Here is a 14,508-nt window from a genome sequence, read left to right on the forward strand (position 1 = left end):
ATAAAGTACACTGTTTGACCTGCTGAGTTTCTACAGCATTGTATTTTTATTTGTCTGACTTGTTCCTCATCAATCTTACAAATAATATTTTGCTTTCAGAAAAATGACCCACACTTTATCTGAATATACTGAAGAAATTATGGGCATACGGTAAAAGTCCAAAAATTCAGATGCCAGAAATAGAATCCAGATTGCTCGGCAACTCTTGGCTTTTGTGTGCAAGCATGCATTGTGTAACTGCCTGAGCATCCAGACCAACCCAATCCAAGAGCAGTCCTGAATTTAAGACTTTTACTATTTCCTTACTGACCCTCTAACCTCGCACAATAACCCATTCATTGCTATCTCTTTCTTACAACTTCTCATTAAACATCTTAATTACGAAGCTGCCTCTTCCAATTGTGTCCTTTTAAATGACATTGTGCCTACCTGCATTGGCCTAATTTCCCATCGTCCTTTTCAGTCTGTCTAGCCCCTAGATTGATCAGATTACATATTTTCCCAGTTTCATGATTTCTGGAGATTCGTCCTTCCGTGGGTGAAACCTACAGTGTCCTCCATAATGTTTAGGTCAAAGACTTTTTTTTCTTCCTTTATTTGCCCCTGTGCTCCACAGGTTTAAATTTGTAATCACATGTGAATTGGCAGCCATACATGCCCAGACTGTAGCACCCCACCACCATGTTTCACAGATAAGGTGGTATGCTTTGGATCTTGGGCAGTTCCTTTACCCCTCCACACTTTTCTCTTGCCATCACTCTGATACAGATTAACTTTGGTCTCATCAAGTCCACAAGTCCTTTTTCCAGAATTCTGTAGGCTCTTTTAAATCTTGGCAAACTGTAATCGGCCCATCCTGATTCTGTGGCTAATGAGTGGTTTGCATCTTGCAGTGCAGCCTCTGTACTTGTGTTCACGAAATGTTCTACAGCCAGTAAATATTGACACATCCACACCTGCTTCGTGAAAAGAGTTTCTGATCTGTCGGATAGGTGTTTGGGATTTTTCTTCATTAAAATGAGAATTCTTCTGTCATCACCAGTGGAGGTGTTCCTTGGCCCACCGGCCTGCTCTTTCTTCTTAATGACATTCCAGACCATTGATTTTGGTAATCCTAAAGTGTGGGCAATGTCTCTTTCTGTTTTATTCTTATTTTTCAGATTCATAATGGCTTCTTTGACACAACTCAAGTCCTCATGTTTGAAAAATGGCAACCATAGACTCCCAAAAGTGATTTGAAGTTTAGAAGTACACCTAACTCTCAATTAAACATACTTGAGTAATTACAAGCTCCTGTCAAGCCAAATGTCCCAAACGTGAGGGGATTATGTATAAAAAGTACTGTAATTTCTACATGGTGAAGGCAAAATGTATATATTTATATATATATATATATATATATATATATATATATATAGCCTTGAATTAAATCTGGAATGTGCATTTTAATCACAAGTGAATTGTTTGATTACAAATTTAAGACTATGGAGCTCAGGGGCAAATAAAGGGGGGGGGGGGGAATGTTTTTGTCCCAAACATTATGGAGGGCACTGTGTTTCAAAACAAAAATCCTGTCATTGTGGTCCATCAGAATTAACCCAAAATGATAGTGACTTTTTAAAGTTAAGCAGTCAAGCGAAATTAGTTCCTTAAAGCCAAATAATAGGACAATTTGTACATTTTTATCTTTACAGAGAAATTGAATTGATGAGTCCATGATCTATTATAATGAAGAAAAGAAATAAAAGTGAATTCTTCACTGCAGGGAAATGCATTCCTGTGCAGACTTCTTTCAAAGTACTTGAATCTAGTATCCTTAACTATTTGAAAGCATTTTCTTTAGATAATTCTTTTTGTTTGTAAACATTATTTTCTGCAGACTCTACTTTGGCAGAAAGGGTTAATGTAGTTCCGCTTCCTGGCTTGGATTGTGGCAGAGTATGCTTTCACTCAATGTTGATGTTAACTATCTGCTCTTCTAATTGTATATTATTTGAATCTGAATAAATCAGTTTCAGAATGAAAGATACTTGACAATTTGTAATATGCTGTATCTAAGATTCTGGTGAACCCTGTGTTTCTCTTGTCCTAATATGGTATAATAAAACAAGCTAAATATACTGTACAATTCAAATGTTCTTTGGCACATCACATTATGGAAGAGGTGTTTGTAGGAACCAATGCTCCTGTTGACCAAGACTTCATTTTGTGCTTTGGACAAGATGCTGTATACGTCCTACTCCCCCACTTCTACCTTAAATGTCATCGATTCAGTGTTTCTTAAGGTGTTCACATCTTGGAAGATTAAACGTGACTCAAGCCAGAAACATACCATTATATAGCTAGGTGTCATTCACTTTAACCCCAACCTCTGGTGCACTCTCCCACTCTGTCAAGGCATTAGTGAACAGTAAGCTGGTTGTTGAACTCTATTCAAAGTATTTTACCAACTTCCCCTTATACATCTGTTGAAAATGTTAGACTGACATTTGTGAATAATCACTGGCCAACAGAGCTTTAGAGGGAATTAAAACAATGCATCAGCAACATTGATAGCCGTAGTGTTCCACAGCATTTGTTTCACCTTCCTTAAGACAACTTTAATTTTACAAAATTCCATGCTCTGGCTTTATCTCTCTATACTGTATATTTGCACTGTTTATAGGGAAAACATCCTATAATTTTGAGTGTTCTACGATGCCTCACAGCCAGTGAATTTCCGAAACATGAGCTCTAAGGTACTGCTGGGAATGCAGCAGCAGAGCAAGTTCTGTGTTATGAGACTGAGAAACGTGATGCTAGGCCAGGGCACTGGATACAGCTTCCCTCTAATAAAACATAAAAGTCTGCAGACTCCATGGTTGAAATAAAAACACAAGGCTGGACAAACTCAGCAGGCCAAGCAGTGTCCTTTATGAACTTTGAACTTTGGCTTGGCTTCGCGGACGAAGATTTATGGAGGGGGTAAAAAGTCCACGTCAGCTGCAGGCTCGTTTGTGGCTGACCAGTCCGATGCGGGACAGGCAGACACGATTGCAGCGGTTGCAAGGGAAAATTGGTTGGTTGGGGTTGGGTGTTGGGTTTTTCCTCCTTTGCCTTTTGTCAGTGAGGAGGGCTCTGCGGTCTTCTTCAAAGGAGGCTGCTGCCCGCCAAACTGTGAGGCGCCAAGATGCACGGTTTGAGGCGTTATCAGCCCACTGGCGGTGGTCAATGTGGCAGGCACCAAGAGATTTCTTTAGGCAGTCCTTGTACCTTTTCTTTGGTGCACCTCTGTCACGGTGGCCAGTGGAGAGCTCGCCATATAATACGATCTTGGGAAGGTGATGGTCCTCCATTCTGGAGACGTGACCCATCCAGCGCAGCTGGATCTTCAGCAGCGTGGACTCGATGCTGTCGACCTCTGCCATCTCGAGTACCTCGACGTTAGGGGTGTGAGCGCTCCAATGGATGTTGAGGATGGAGCGGAGACAACGCTGGTGGAAGCGTTCTAGGAGCCGTAGGTGGTGCCGGTAGAGGACCCATGATTCGGAGCCGAACAGGAGTGTGGGTATGACAACGGCTCTGTATACGCTTATCTTTGTGAGGTTTTTCAGTTGGTTGTTTTTCCAGACTCTTTTGTGTAGTCTTCCAAAGGCGCTATTTGCCTTGGCGAGTCTGTTGTCTATCTCATTGTCGATCCTTGCATCTGATGAAATGGTGCAGCCGAGATAGGTAAACTGGTTGACCGTTTTGAGTTTTGTGTGCCCGATGGAGATGTGGGGGGGCTGGTAGTCATGGTGGGGAGCTGGCTGATGGTGGACCTCAGTTTTCTTCAGGCTGACTTCCAGGCCAAACATTTTGGCAGTTTCCGCAAAGCAGGACGTCAAGCGCTGAAGAGCTGGCTCTGAATGGGCAACTAAAGCGGCATCATCTGCAAAGAGTAGTTCACGGACAAGTTTCTCTTGTGTCTTGGTGTGAGCTTGCAGGCGCCTCAGATTGAAGAGACTGCCATCCGTGCGGTACCGGATGTAAACAGCGTCTTCATTGTTGGGGTCTTTCATGGCTTGGTTCAGCATCATGCTGAAGAAGATTGAAAAGAGGGTATATAGCAAAGATAAAGATACATAACTGGCGTTTTGGGCTTGAGCCCTTCATCAAGACATTGAAAAATGTCGGCAGGCACCCAAACAAAAAGTTAAGATTGGTGAAGGCATGGGGGAAGGAGCACAGTCCCAAAGGCAGGAGGTAATAAGTGGAGAAGGGAGGGAGGGCACAGTAGCAAACGGGGAAGGAGGGATAGGTAGCTGAATGGAGAGGGAAGGGGGTGGAGATCTGAGGGAAAGAAGAAAGGGGAGGAAAGGAGGGAGAATGGAGAGTAGATTAGCAGATTCTGGAAAGGTGTAATAACTGCTGTCATGATGGGAGATTTTAATTTCCCAAATATTGATTGACATCTCCCTAGAGCAAGGAGTTTATATGGGGTGGGGTTTGTTAGGTGTGTTCAGGAAGGTTTCTTTACACAATATGTAGATAAGCCTACAAGAGTAGAGTTTGTACTTGATTTGGTATTGGGAAATTAACCTGCTCAGGTGGTTGAGGTTTTTGAAGATAGTGATCAAAATTCTATCTCCTTGACAATAGCATTGGAGAGAGATAGGAACAGACAAGTTAGAAAAAACATTTAATTGAAGTAAGGGGAATTATGAGGTTATCAGACAGGAAATTGGAAGCTTAAACTGGGAACAGATGTTCTCATGGAAAAGTACAGAACAAATATGGCAAATGTTCAGGGGATATTTGTATGAAGTTCTTCATAGATACATTTCAATGAGACAGGGATGTAATGGTAGAGTACAGGAACCATGATGCACAAAGGCTTTAAAAATCTAGTCAAAGAAGAAAAGAAAAGCTTACAAAAGGTTCAGAGAGCCAGGTAATATTAGAGAACTAGAAGATTATAAGGCTAACAGGAAGGATCTTAAAAAGGAAATTAGTAGAGCTAGAAGGGGGCTTGAGAAGGCCTTAGGGGGCAGGATTAAGGAAAACCCCAAGAGTATGTGAAGTGAAGAGCAAGAGGAAAGACATGAAAGAATAGGACCTGTCAAGTGTAACAGTGGGAAAGTGTGTATGGAACTGGAGGAAAAAGTATAGGTACTTAATGAATGTTTTTCTTCAATATTCTCTCTGGAAAGGGATCTTGGTGATTGTTTGGGCAGTCACTTGCAGCAGACTGAAAAGCTTGAGCAGGTAGATAGTAAGAGAAAGGATGTTCTGGAGTTTTTAAAAAATATCAAGTGGGATAAGTCGCCGGGACCAAATGAGAAGTACCCCAGGCTACTGTGGGAGGCGACTACTGAACCTCTGGCAATGATCTTTGAATCATCAATGGAGATGGGAGAAGTTCCAGAGGATCAGAGGGTTGCAGATATTGTTCCTTTATTCAAGAAATGGAATAGAGATAGCCCAGGAAATTATAAACCAGTGAGTCTTACTTCAGTGGTTGGTAATTTGATAGAGAAAATCCTGAGGGGCAGGATTTATAAACATTTGGAGAGGTATAATATGATTAGGAATAATAAACATGGTTTTTAGAGGGCAGATTGTGCCTTTCGAACCTGATTGAATTTTTTGAGGATGTGATTAAACACAATGATGAAGGAAGAGCAGTAGATGTCGTGTATATGGATCTCAGCAAGCCATTTGTTAAGGAGTGCCATACAAGGCTCATGGAGAAAATAAGGAAGCATGGGGTGCAAGGGGACTTTGCTTTGTGGATCCGGAACTGGCTTGCCAAAGAGTGGTTGTAGACGGGTCACATTCTGCATGGAGCACAGTAACCAGTGGTGCCCCTTAGGGATCTGTCAGGGACCCTTACTCTTTTTTTTTAAAATTTTTTATTTTTCACACCATAAATCACATTAGCCATGATATACACTTTTTCTTTTTCACACATATACAGTGACTTTTTCTCCCCCCCCCTCCCTCCTCCCAAGCCATCCCCCCACCCCCCCCTCTCATCCATTTTAGGTATACAATCTAGGTTGCATTAAGCCAGTCAGACAATGTTGTCATTCAACAAAAATACACCAGAAATTCTACTGAGTCCATTCTTTTCTTTCCTTCTCCTTCCATCAACTTAGGTAATGTTTGTGGGACCCTTACTCTTCATGATTTTTATAAATGACTTGGATGATGAAGTAGAGGGATGAGTTAGTATGTTTGCTGATGACACAAAGGTTTGGGATGTTGTGGATAATGTGCAGGGTTGTCAGAGGTTACAGCGGAACATTGATATGATGCAAAACTGGGCAGAGATAGCAGATGGAGTTCAACCCAGATAAGTGTGAAATGGTTCATTTTGGTAGCTCAAATATGATTAATATAGTATTCATAGTAAGACTATGGCAGTGTGGAGTATCAGAGGGATCTTGGGGTCTGAGTCCATAGGACACTCAAAGCAGCTGTGCAGGTTGATTCTGTGATTAAGAAGGGATATGATGCATTGGCCTTCATTAATCATGGTATTGAATTTAGGAGCCAAGAGGTAATGTTGCAGCTATATAGGACCCCTGGTCAGACCCCACTTGGAGTACTGTGTGCAGTTCTGGTTACCTCACTACTGGAAGCCATAGAAAGGGTGCAGGGGAGATTTACAAGGATGTTGCCTGTTTCAGGGAGCATACCTTATGAAAATGGGATAAGCAAACTCGGCCTTTTCTCCTTGGAACGGCGAAGGATGAGAAATGACCTGATAGAGGTGTTTAAGATGATGAGAATCAGTGATCATGGAGATATTCGGAGGCTTTTTCCCAGGGCTAAAATGGTTGCCACAAGAGGACATGGGTTTATTAAGGTGCTGGGGAGTAGGTACAGAGGAGATGTCAGGAGTAATTTTTTTTATGCAGGAAGTGGTGGGTGCATGGAATGGGCTGTGGTAAAGGCAATGGAGGTGAATACATTCGGGTCCTTTTTTAATATTTTATTTACATTTTTTCATACATGTAATTAATAAACCATTATATAGAACGATAAATGTTTAAATTTAAGAAAATTTAATTCATTAAATGATGGTTATAACTCCTCCCCTTTCCTCCCTCCCCAACTCCTCACCCCCCCCACAAAATATATAAATAAAAAAATTTATACACACACACACATTTAGATAGATAGATATATATATGTAGTAGTATAAAATAAGAAAGACAGCATCATGGATTACTCAAGAGTACCCCTTTCCAACACACTAGACTCCAATAAAGTTTATATGATAAATTTAAGAAAGAAGATTGACACCAGTCTTAAGAGGCTGGAAGAACATTTCTACATAATTAGACCTAATATTTCCACATTTGCAAAAATATACCATGTTTATTTCTCAAATTTATATGTGATTTTCTCTTCAGGGATACAGCTTTGAATTTCTCCATCCCATCTTCCTATACCTAAATGTGAATCTGATTTCCAAGTCACTGCAATATATTTTCTTCCCATTTTAACAAATTTCATTTGATATAATGATAATTTTAAATTGGGTTTGTTTCCTTCAATATTCCCCATTAGGAATAAATCTAAAAAAAAATTATCTAAATCCGCCCAAAAAAGTTCTTGCATTGGGGTATGACCAAGTTGAATGCAAGGAAGTACCTATCTCTTCATCACACCTAAAACATTGATCTGATAAATCTGATTTCATTCTACTCAATTTTTGTGGCATCAAATATTATTGATGTAAAAAAATATTGAACTATCTATATCTTACATTGATAGCATTTGCCATACAATCTTGACAAAGATCCGACCATCTTTGCTCATCAATTGTAATATTCAAATCTAATTCCCATTTCCGTCTAGATTTATATACTCCTTGTTTAATAGTTCCCGTTTGCAATAAAAGATACATTGCAGAAGTACATTTCTTAGTATTTCCTCTCCTAATAAGAGTTTTGACCTCACTACAAATAGGTAACCCCATCTCTGGACCTAACTTTTCCCTTAAATATCCTCTCAATTGAAAATAACAAAAAAGAGTATTACTAGAGTATTTTTAATTGGCTTTGTTTATAACAATTTTCAATATTTTTAATAACTTTACAAAAACAATTTGAAAAAGGTACAAAATAGTTTTGAATAAAGGCATTTTTGGTGATATACTTCCTTTTGTTCCAAATTTGTCATTTACATTGTTATTCCGAATAATAATCAAGTGTTTCAACATTGGTGTCTCTTTAACACCCGTTTATTAATTTTGAGTCCCATTTATATATACATTCTTCTGCTAATCTCTCTCCTATTTATCCAATTCTATTATAACCCACTCTGGTTTTTCTACTCCTTAAACAAGAGAGGTAAGGAATCTCATTTGAGCTGCTTGGTAACAATTCTTAGGCCTCCCAATTCACATTTCCATGTTAATCTTTCTGTAGAAACTTGACATTTTACCTTTCCAAAGAAATGTCCTTACATATTTATTTAATTCTTGTAAAAGCTTTTGTGGCAATAATACAGGTAAGGTTTGAAAAAGATGCTGTACACTTGGGAATATATTTATCTTAATACAATTAACCCTTCCTACTAACGTTATAGATAAGGTCATCCATTTTTTATTCTTCAACCTTTTTGAGTCATGCCAAATAATTCAACGTAATAATATTTTTAAATTATTATCCATACAAATCCCTAAATATTTAATCACATCTTTTGGGCACTTAAATTAAGTATTTCTTTGACAATGACTGTAATCTCCATAAGAGGCATAATTTCACTTTTGTTCTAATTTATTTTATAACCAAAAATCTTATCATATTCTTCCAAATTAAGGTGTAATTTTCATGAGGAGGTCTCAGATTCTGTCAAATATATTAAAACATCATCTGCAAATAAATTAATTTTATGTTCCTCTTAACCAACCTAAATCCCTTAATTTTCAAATCGCTCCTATTACCTCTGCAAATGACTTCTAGCTAGTATAAACAAGGCTAGGGATAAGGGGCATCATTGTGTACTTAATCTCATCAGTTGGAATAGAGCGGATATTTGTCCATTAGTTACTACTTTAGTGTCATTATATAATGCCTTAATCCAATTTATAAAAGTTTGACCAAACCCAAATTTGTCCAACACTTTAAACAAAAAGTTCGATTCCAATCTGTCAAAGGCTTTTTCAGCAACTAAAACCACAGCAACCCTTAAATCTTTTATTTTTTGTGCTAAATGTATAACATTAATTAATCTGGCCATGTTGTCCACTGATTATTTCTTTTTTACAAAGCCTGTCTGATCCATATTTATTAATTTAGGTAATTTAGTCATCCTATTCATCAGTATTTTATTAAGAATCTTATAATCTGAAATGGGTCTATATGATGAAGGTTTCAAAGGGTCTCTATCCTTTTATTTGGTATCACAGTAATTATTGCTGTTGAAAATTATTCTGGAAGAGTATGTGATACTAATGCTTGATCAAACATTTCCATAAAGATAGGAATCAATAAATTTTTTATAGAATTCAGGTGGAAAAGCATCTTCTCCCAGTACTTTATTATTTTATAATGAACTTATTACCTCCTTCACTTCTAGTTATGTAAAATTAGCACTTAATTCTGTTTGTTCTATTTATCTGAGATAAATATCTATCTATTTTATTCTCATCTTTTAAAGACTCTGACCTATATAATTTAGAATAAAACTTCTTAAAAGATTTGTTTATTTTGAGATTTATAACTAACGACATTCAAATAATTTTTAATTGCATTATTTCTTGATACCTGTTCCACTTTCAAGTACTTTATGAGATCGTTCACCTAACTCATAATACCTCTGTTTAGTAATGTTTTATAAGTTTGTAATCTATTATATTGAAGTTTTTTTTATTAATTAGTGGCCTACGTTTATCCTTACAGCTTCTCTTTTGAAGATTTTTTTCCAAAACCATTATTTCTTGTTCTAATGGGTCTACTTCTTTCATATACTCCTTCTTGATTTTAGAAGCTGATAATTTGACATCTCAAATGTGCTTTCCAAACCATCCCATATTACAAATTTATCATTAACGGAGTTCAAGTTTGCATCACAGAATTGTATTTGTTCTCTAATAAAGTCCCGAAAATCTGTTCTTTTTAATAATAATGAGTTAAAACTCCATCTATAAATTATTTCTCTTTATCAGGCAATATAATCATCATTAATAAAGGTGAATGGTCAGACAAAATTCTCACTTTATATTCTGCTTCTAATATAATTTTGTGCTGAAATTAAAAATAAATCAATTCTAGAATAAGAATCATGCCTATTTAAATAAAAAGAATGATCCCTTTCTCTCGATGAATTCTCCACGCATCTATTAAGTTGAAGTCTCTCATTAATACCAATGTAGTTTTTGCTGCTTCAGCTCTTGAAATTCCTCTAGGAGTTCTATCTAAATTTGGATCCAAACAAATATTGAAATCACCTCCTATTAAAATATTCTCATGTGCCTCTGCTAAATTCAATGTTTCCTGTATAAATTGTTCATTGTCCACATTTGGTGCTTAGAGATTTAAGAGTCCATAATTCCAAATATATTTGACAATGCACCATCACATTATCTCCCTTACTACATTTTGCTTTTTAATTCGGAGATTTTTTTTCTCACCAAAATTGCCACTCCTATTTCCTTAGAATTAAACAAAAAAGTTACTATGTTCCCAACCCAGTCTCTCTTTAGCTTCAAATGTTCTTTTTCTATTAAATGTTTTTCTTGCAAAAGAGATAAATCAACTCCTATTTTCTTAATATGTGCTAATACTCTCTTTCTTTTCATTTTCCCGTTTAGCCCATTAATATTAAACTTTAAAAATTTCACTATGTTCCTCATCTTGATAATCCACTCCTTCCTCTGCCTCCGCCTGTGACTCTTCCTCCCTCAACTCTCTTATTTAACATCCAGTGTATTGGCGCGCACTTCCTCCGATAATCCAGATAGAAGAAAGAAAACAGATTTAATTCTAGACCATACATTTTATCGTATTTATAACTATATATAAGCAAAATAAAATCTCCCCAATAGGTGTTGGTTAGATATTACCCAACACTAACTCTCTCTATTTTACGGGTTGAGACCAAGGTCACAGTTACCCACATGATAAAGTTGGAGTCAAACCCATCTCCTCCCTAGCCCCTGTGGTATATCATTTAATCCATACATAAAAGAATTTTTAAACATTTTTAAAAATCAACAAGAAAAATTAGCCAGTGTTTTAGATTATTCAATCCTGCATGAACTGCCAGGTAATTTTAGTCCATCAAAACATATTGATAACAATTGTTCTGATTCTTCATTCCACCTGGGCTCTTGGAAGATTTTGCACAAATTCTGCTTGCACAAAGTTCGAAAAGAACTTATTTTCACCAAGAAAATCTTCAAAGTTGTAGGGTGACACAACACAAATCGATATTTTCCCAAAGAATCTTCTTAACTATGTTAAATTCTCTTCTTTTTAATAAATCAGCTCTTTCAATCTCTATAGGACGATCAAAATTCATTGGCCCAGTACTTCAGTAATCTATTTCTTAAGTACTGGGCAATTGGATCTTGCTCCTCCACTCCTTCTTTAAGACCCACTATTTTAATGTTATTGCTTATACTAAAATTTTCTAATATATCCACTTTTTTGTTGAAGCGTCTGATTGTCTATAATTAGAGCAGTGGTGGAATCATCCACAAGCTGCATTTCCCCCTGCATTTTTTTCATTCTCCCATCCAATTTGTCAAATTTTCTCTTCATTTTATTTACAGCATCTCGGGCTATTTATTTCTCCTTTCATTTCTCTTTTCATGAAATTCTTTTATTAATAAATCAATGCTGGTTATATCTTCTACTTTTACTTTTCAAACTTAGCTTCTTTCAGTACCTCAGCTTCTAATTGCTGATCTTCCTCTTCATTGCTGGTCTCTGGCGAATCTGACTCTTCTTCTTCCAACAGCGTTTCTGAAGGCCCCGGCTTTTTGCACATGCCCAATGCACTTCTGGGTTATTCTCTGATGCCATCTCTCCATTGCAGCGGGAGACTAACATCGGCAGAAGTTCCTTCAACAGGTTCACTCACCCAGGGAGTAGCTCGAACTTGCAGTAGGCCTCAGATCTCTCTAGGTCTTCTCTTCACATCAGGCTCCAGGTAAGGCATCAACAGTTTTATCCTTTGGAGGCATTTTTTTTAATGTTATAACAGTGTTCAAATGTACTTTAAAAGTTTTTAATAGTTTAAAACATTTCTAATTCAGTTTTCTTTGGCTTGGCTTCGCGGACGAAGATTTATGGAGGGGGTAAAAAAAGTCCACGTCAGCTGCAGGCTCGTTTGTGGCTGACCAGTCCGATGCGGGACAGGCAGACACGATTGCAGCGGTTGCAAGGGAAAATTGGTTGGTTGGGGTTGGGTGTTGGGTTTTTCCTCCTTTGCCTTTTGTCAGTGAGGTGGGCTCTGCGGTCTTCTTCAAAGGAGGCTGCTGCCCGCCAAACTGTGAGGCGCCAAGATGCACGGTTTGAGGCGTTATCAGCCCACTGGCGGTGGTCAATGTGGCAGGCACCAAGAGATTTCTTTAGGCAGTCCTTGTACCTTTTCTTTGGTGCACCTCTGTCACGGTGGCCAGTGGAGAGCTCGCCATATAATACGATCTTGGGAAGGCGATGGTCCTCCATTCTGGAGACCTGACCCATCCAGCGCAGCTGGATCTTCAGCAGCGTGGACTCGATGCTGTCGACCTCTGCCATCTCGAGTACCTCGATGTTAGGGGTGTGAGCGCTCCAATGGATGTTGAGGATGGAGCGGAGACAACGCTGGTGGAAGCGTTCTAGGAGCCGTAGGTGGTGCCGGTAGAGGACCCATGATTCGGAGCCGAACAGGAGTGTGGGTATGACAACGGCTCTGTATACGCTTATCTTTGTGAGGTTTTTCAGTTGGTTGTTTTTCCAGACTCTTTTGTGTAGTCTTCCAAAGGCGCTATTTGCCTTGGCGAGTCTGTTGTCTATCTCATTGTCGATCCTTGCATCTGATGAAATGGTGCAGCCGAGATAGGTAAACTGGTTGACCGTTTTGAGTTTTGTGTGCCCGATGGAGATGTGGGGGGGCTGGTAGTCATGGTGGGGAGCTGGCTGATGGAGGACCTCAGTTTTTTTCAGGCTGACTTCCAGGCCAAACATTTTGGCAGTTTCCGCAAAGCAGGACGTCAAGCGCTGAAGAGCTGGCTCTGAATGGGCAACTAAAGCGGCATCATCTGCAAAGAGTAGTTCACGGACAAGTTTCTCTTGTGTCTTGGTGCGAGCTTGCAGGCGCCTCAGATTGAAGAGACTGCCATCCGTGCGGTACCGGATGTAAACAGCGTCTTCATTGTTGGGGTCTTTCATGGCTTGGTTCAGCATCATGCTGAAGATGATTGAAAAGAGGGTTGGTGCGAGAACACAGCCTTGCTTCACGCCATTGTTAATGGAGAAGGGTTCAGAGAGCTCATTGCTGTATCTGACCCGACCTTGTTGGTTTTCGTGCAGTTGGATAATCATGTTGAGGAACTTTGGGGGACATCCGATGCGCTCTAGTATTTGCCAAAGCCCTTTCCTGCTCACGGTGTCGCTTTGTTTTGTTCACTGCACTTTTCTTGGAGCTGTCTGAGGGCAAAGACCATGTCAGTGGTTCCTCTGTTTGCGCGAAAGCCGCACTGTGATTCTGGGAGAATATTCTCAGCGACACTAGGTATTATTCTATTTAGTAGAATCCTAGCGAAGTACTAATTCAGTACTTTTTTACTAATTCACCAGGAGGGTCAGGTTCCTACGTCCTAACCCTATGGCATCATGTTAGGGTCCTTTAAGAGACTTTTGGATAGATACATGGAGCTTAGAAAAATAGAGGGGTATGAGAAAGCCCAGTAATTTCTAAGGCATGATTAACACAACTTTGTGGGCTGAAGGGTCTGTATTGTGGTGGAATTTTTTTGTTTCTAAACTGGAGAAGTCGATGTTAATCCCATCTTGCTGGAGAGTGCCCAGATGGAAAATCAGGTATTGATCCTCCAGTTTACAGGTGGGATACTACAAGGCCATGGGCAGACATGTGAGTATTGGAGTGAGTCACAGAACTGAAATGGTTGGTCACTAGGAGGTCCCTGTCACTGGTGCAGAAAGAGCAAAGGTGCTTAGTGAAGCGATCTCCCAGTCAGCGCCAAATCTCTCGATGTAGAGGAGGTCACAAGAGTGAATCAATCCTGCAGATGTACAAGTGAAGTGTTGCTTCACTTAAAAGGCCTGGTTGGGGCCCCAGGAAGAGATGTGGCACCTCCTGCAACCACAGAGCAAGGTGCTGGAGAAGGGGGTGTAGGGGGGGAGGCAGAATTGGTAGGGAGGGATGAGTACTTAAGAGAATCATGGAGGGTGCAGGCCCTATGGAAGTTAGAGAGGGGAGGAGTGGGGAAGATGTGATCAGAAGTGGAATCGTGGTAAGTGCTGGAAATTCCAGAGGACAATGTGTTGGATGCAGAGGCTGATGGGTGAGGACAAGGGG

General features: G+C 39.3%; 1 protein-coding gene across 1 annotated transcript in view; it reads left to right on the top strand.

Annotated features, from left to right (window-relative positions):
* Positions 1-2,025, top strand: part of ddx43 (DEAD (Asp-Glu-Ala-Asp) box polypeptide 43) — a 144,658-nt gene extending 142,633 nt beyond the window's left edge. Inside the window, exon 17 of the mRNA XM_069885972.1 lies at positions 1,695-2,025. Within this exon, the coding sequence (XP_069742073.1) occupies positions 1,695-1,703 (9 nt within the window). The 3' untranslated portion in view covers positions 1,704-2,025. The remainder of the gene's footprint in view (positions 1-1,694) is intronic.
* The last annotated feature ends 12,483 nt before the right edge of the window (positions 2,026-14,508 follow it).

Source organism: Narcine bancroftii, chromosome 6, assembly GCF_036971445.1.
Source record: "Narcine bancroftii isolate sNarBan1 chromosome 6, sNarBan1.hap1, whole genome shotgun sequence".
Lineage (NCBI taxonomy): Eukaryota > Metazoa > Chordata > Chondrichthyes > Torpediniformes > Narcinidae > Narcine > Narcine bancroftii.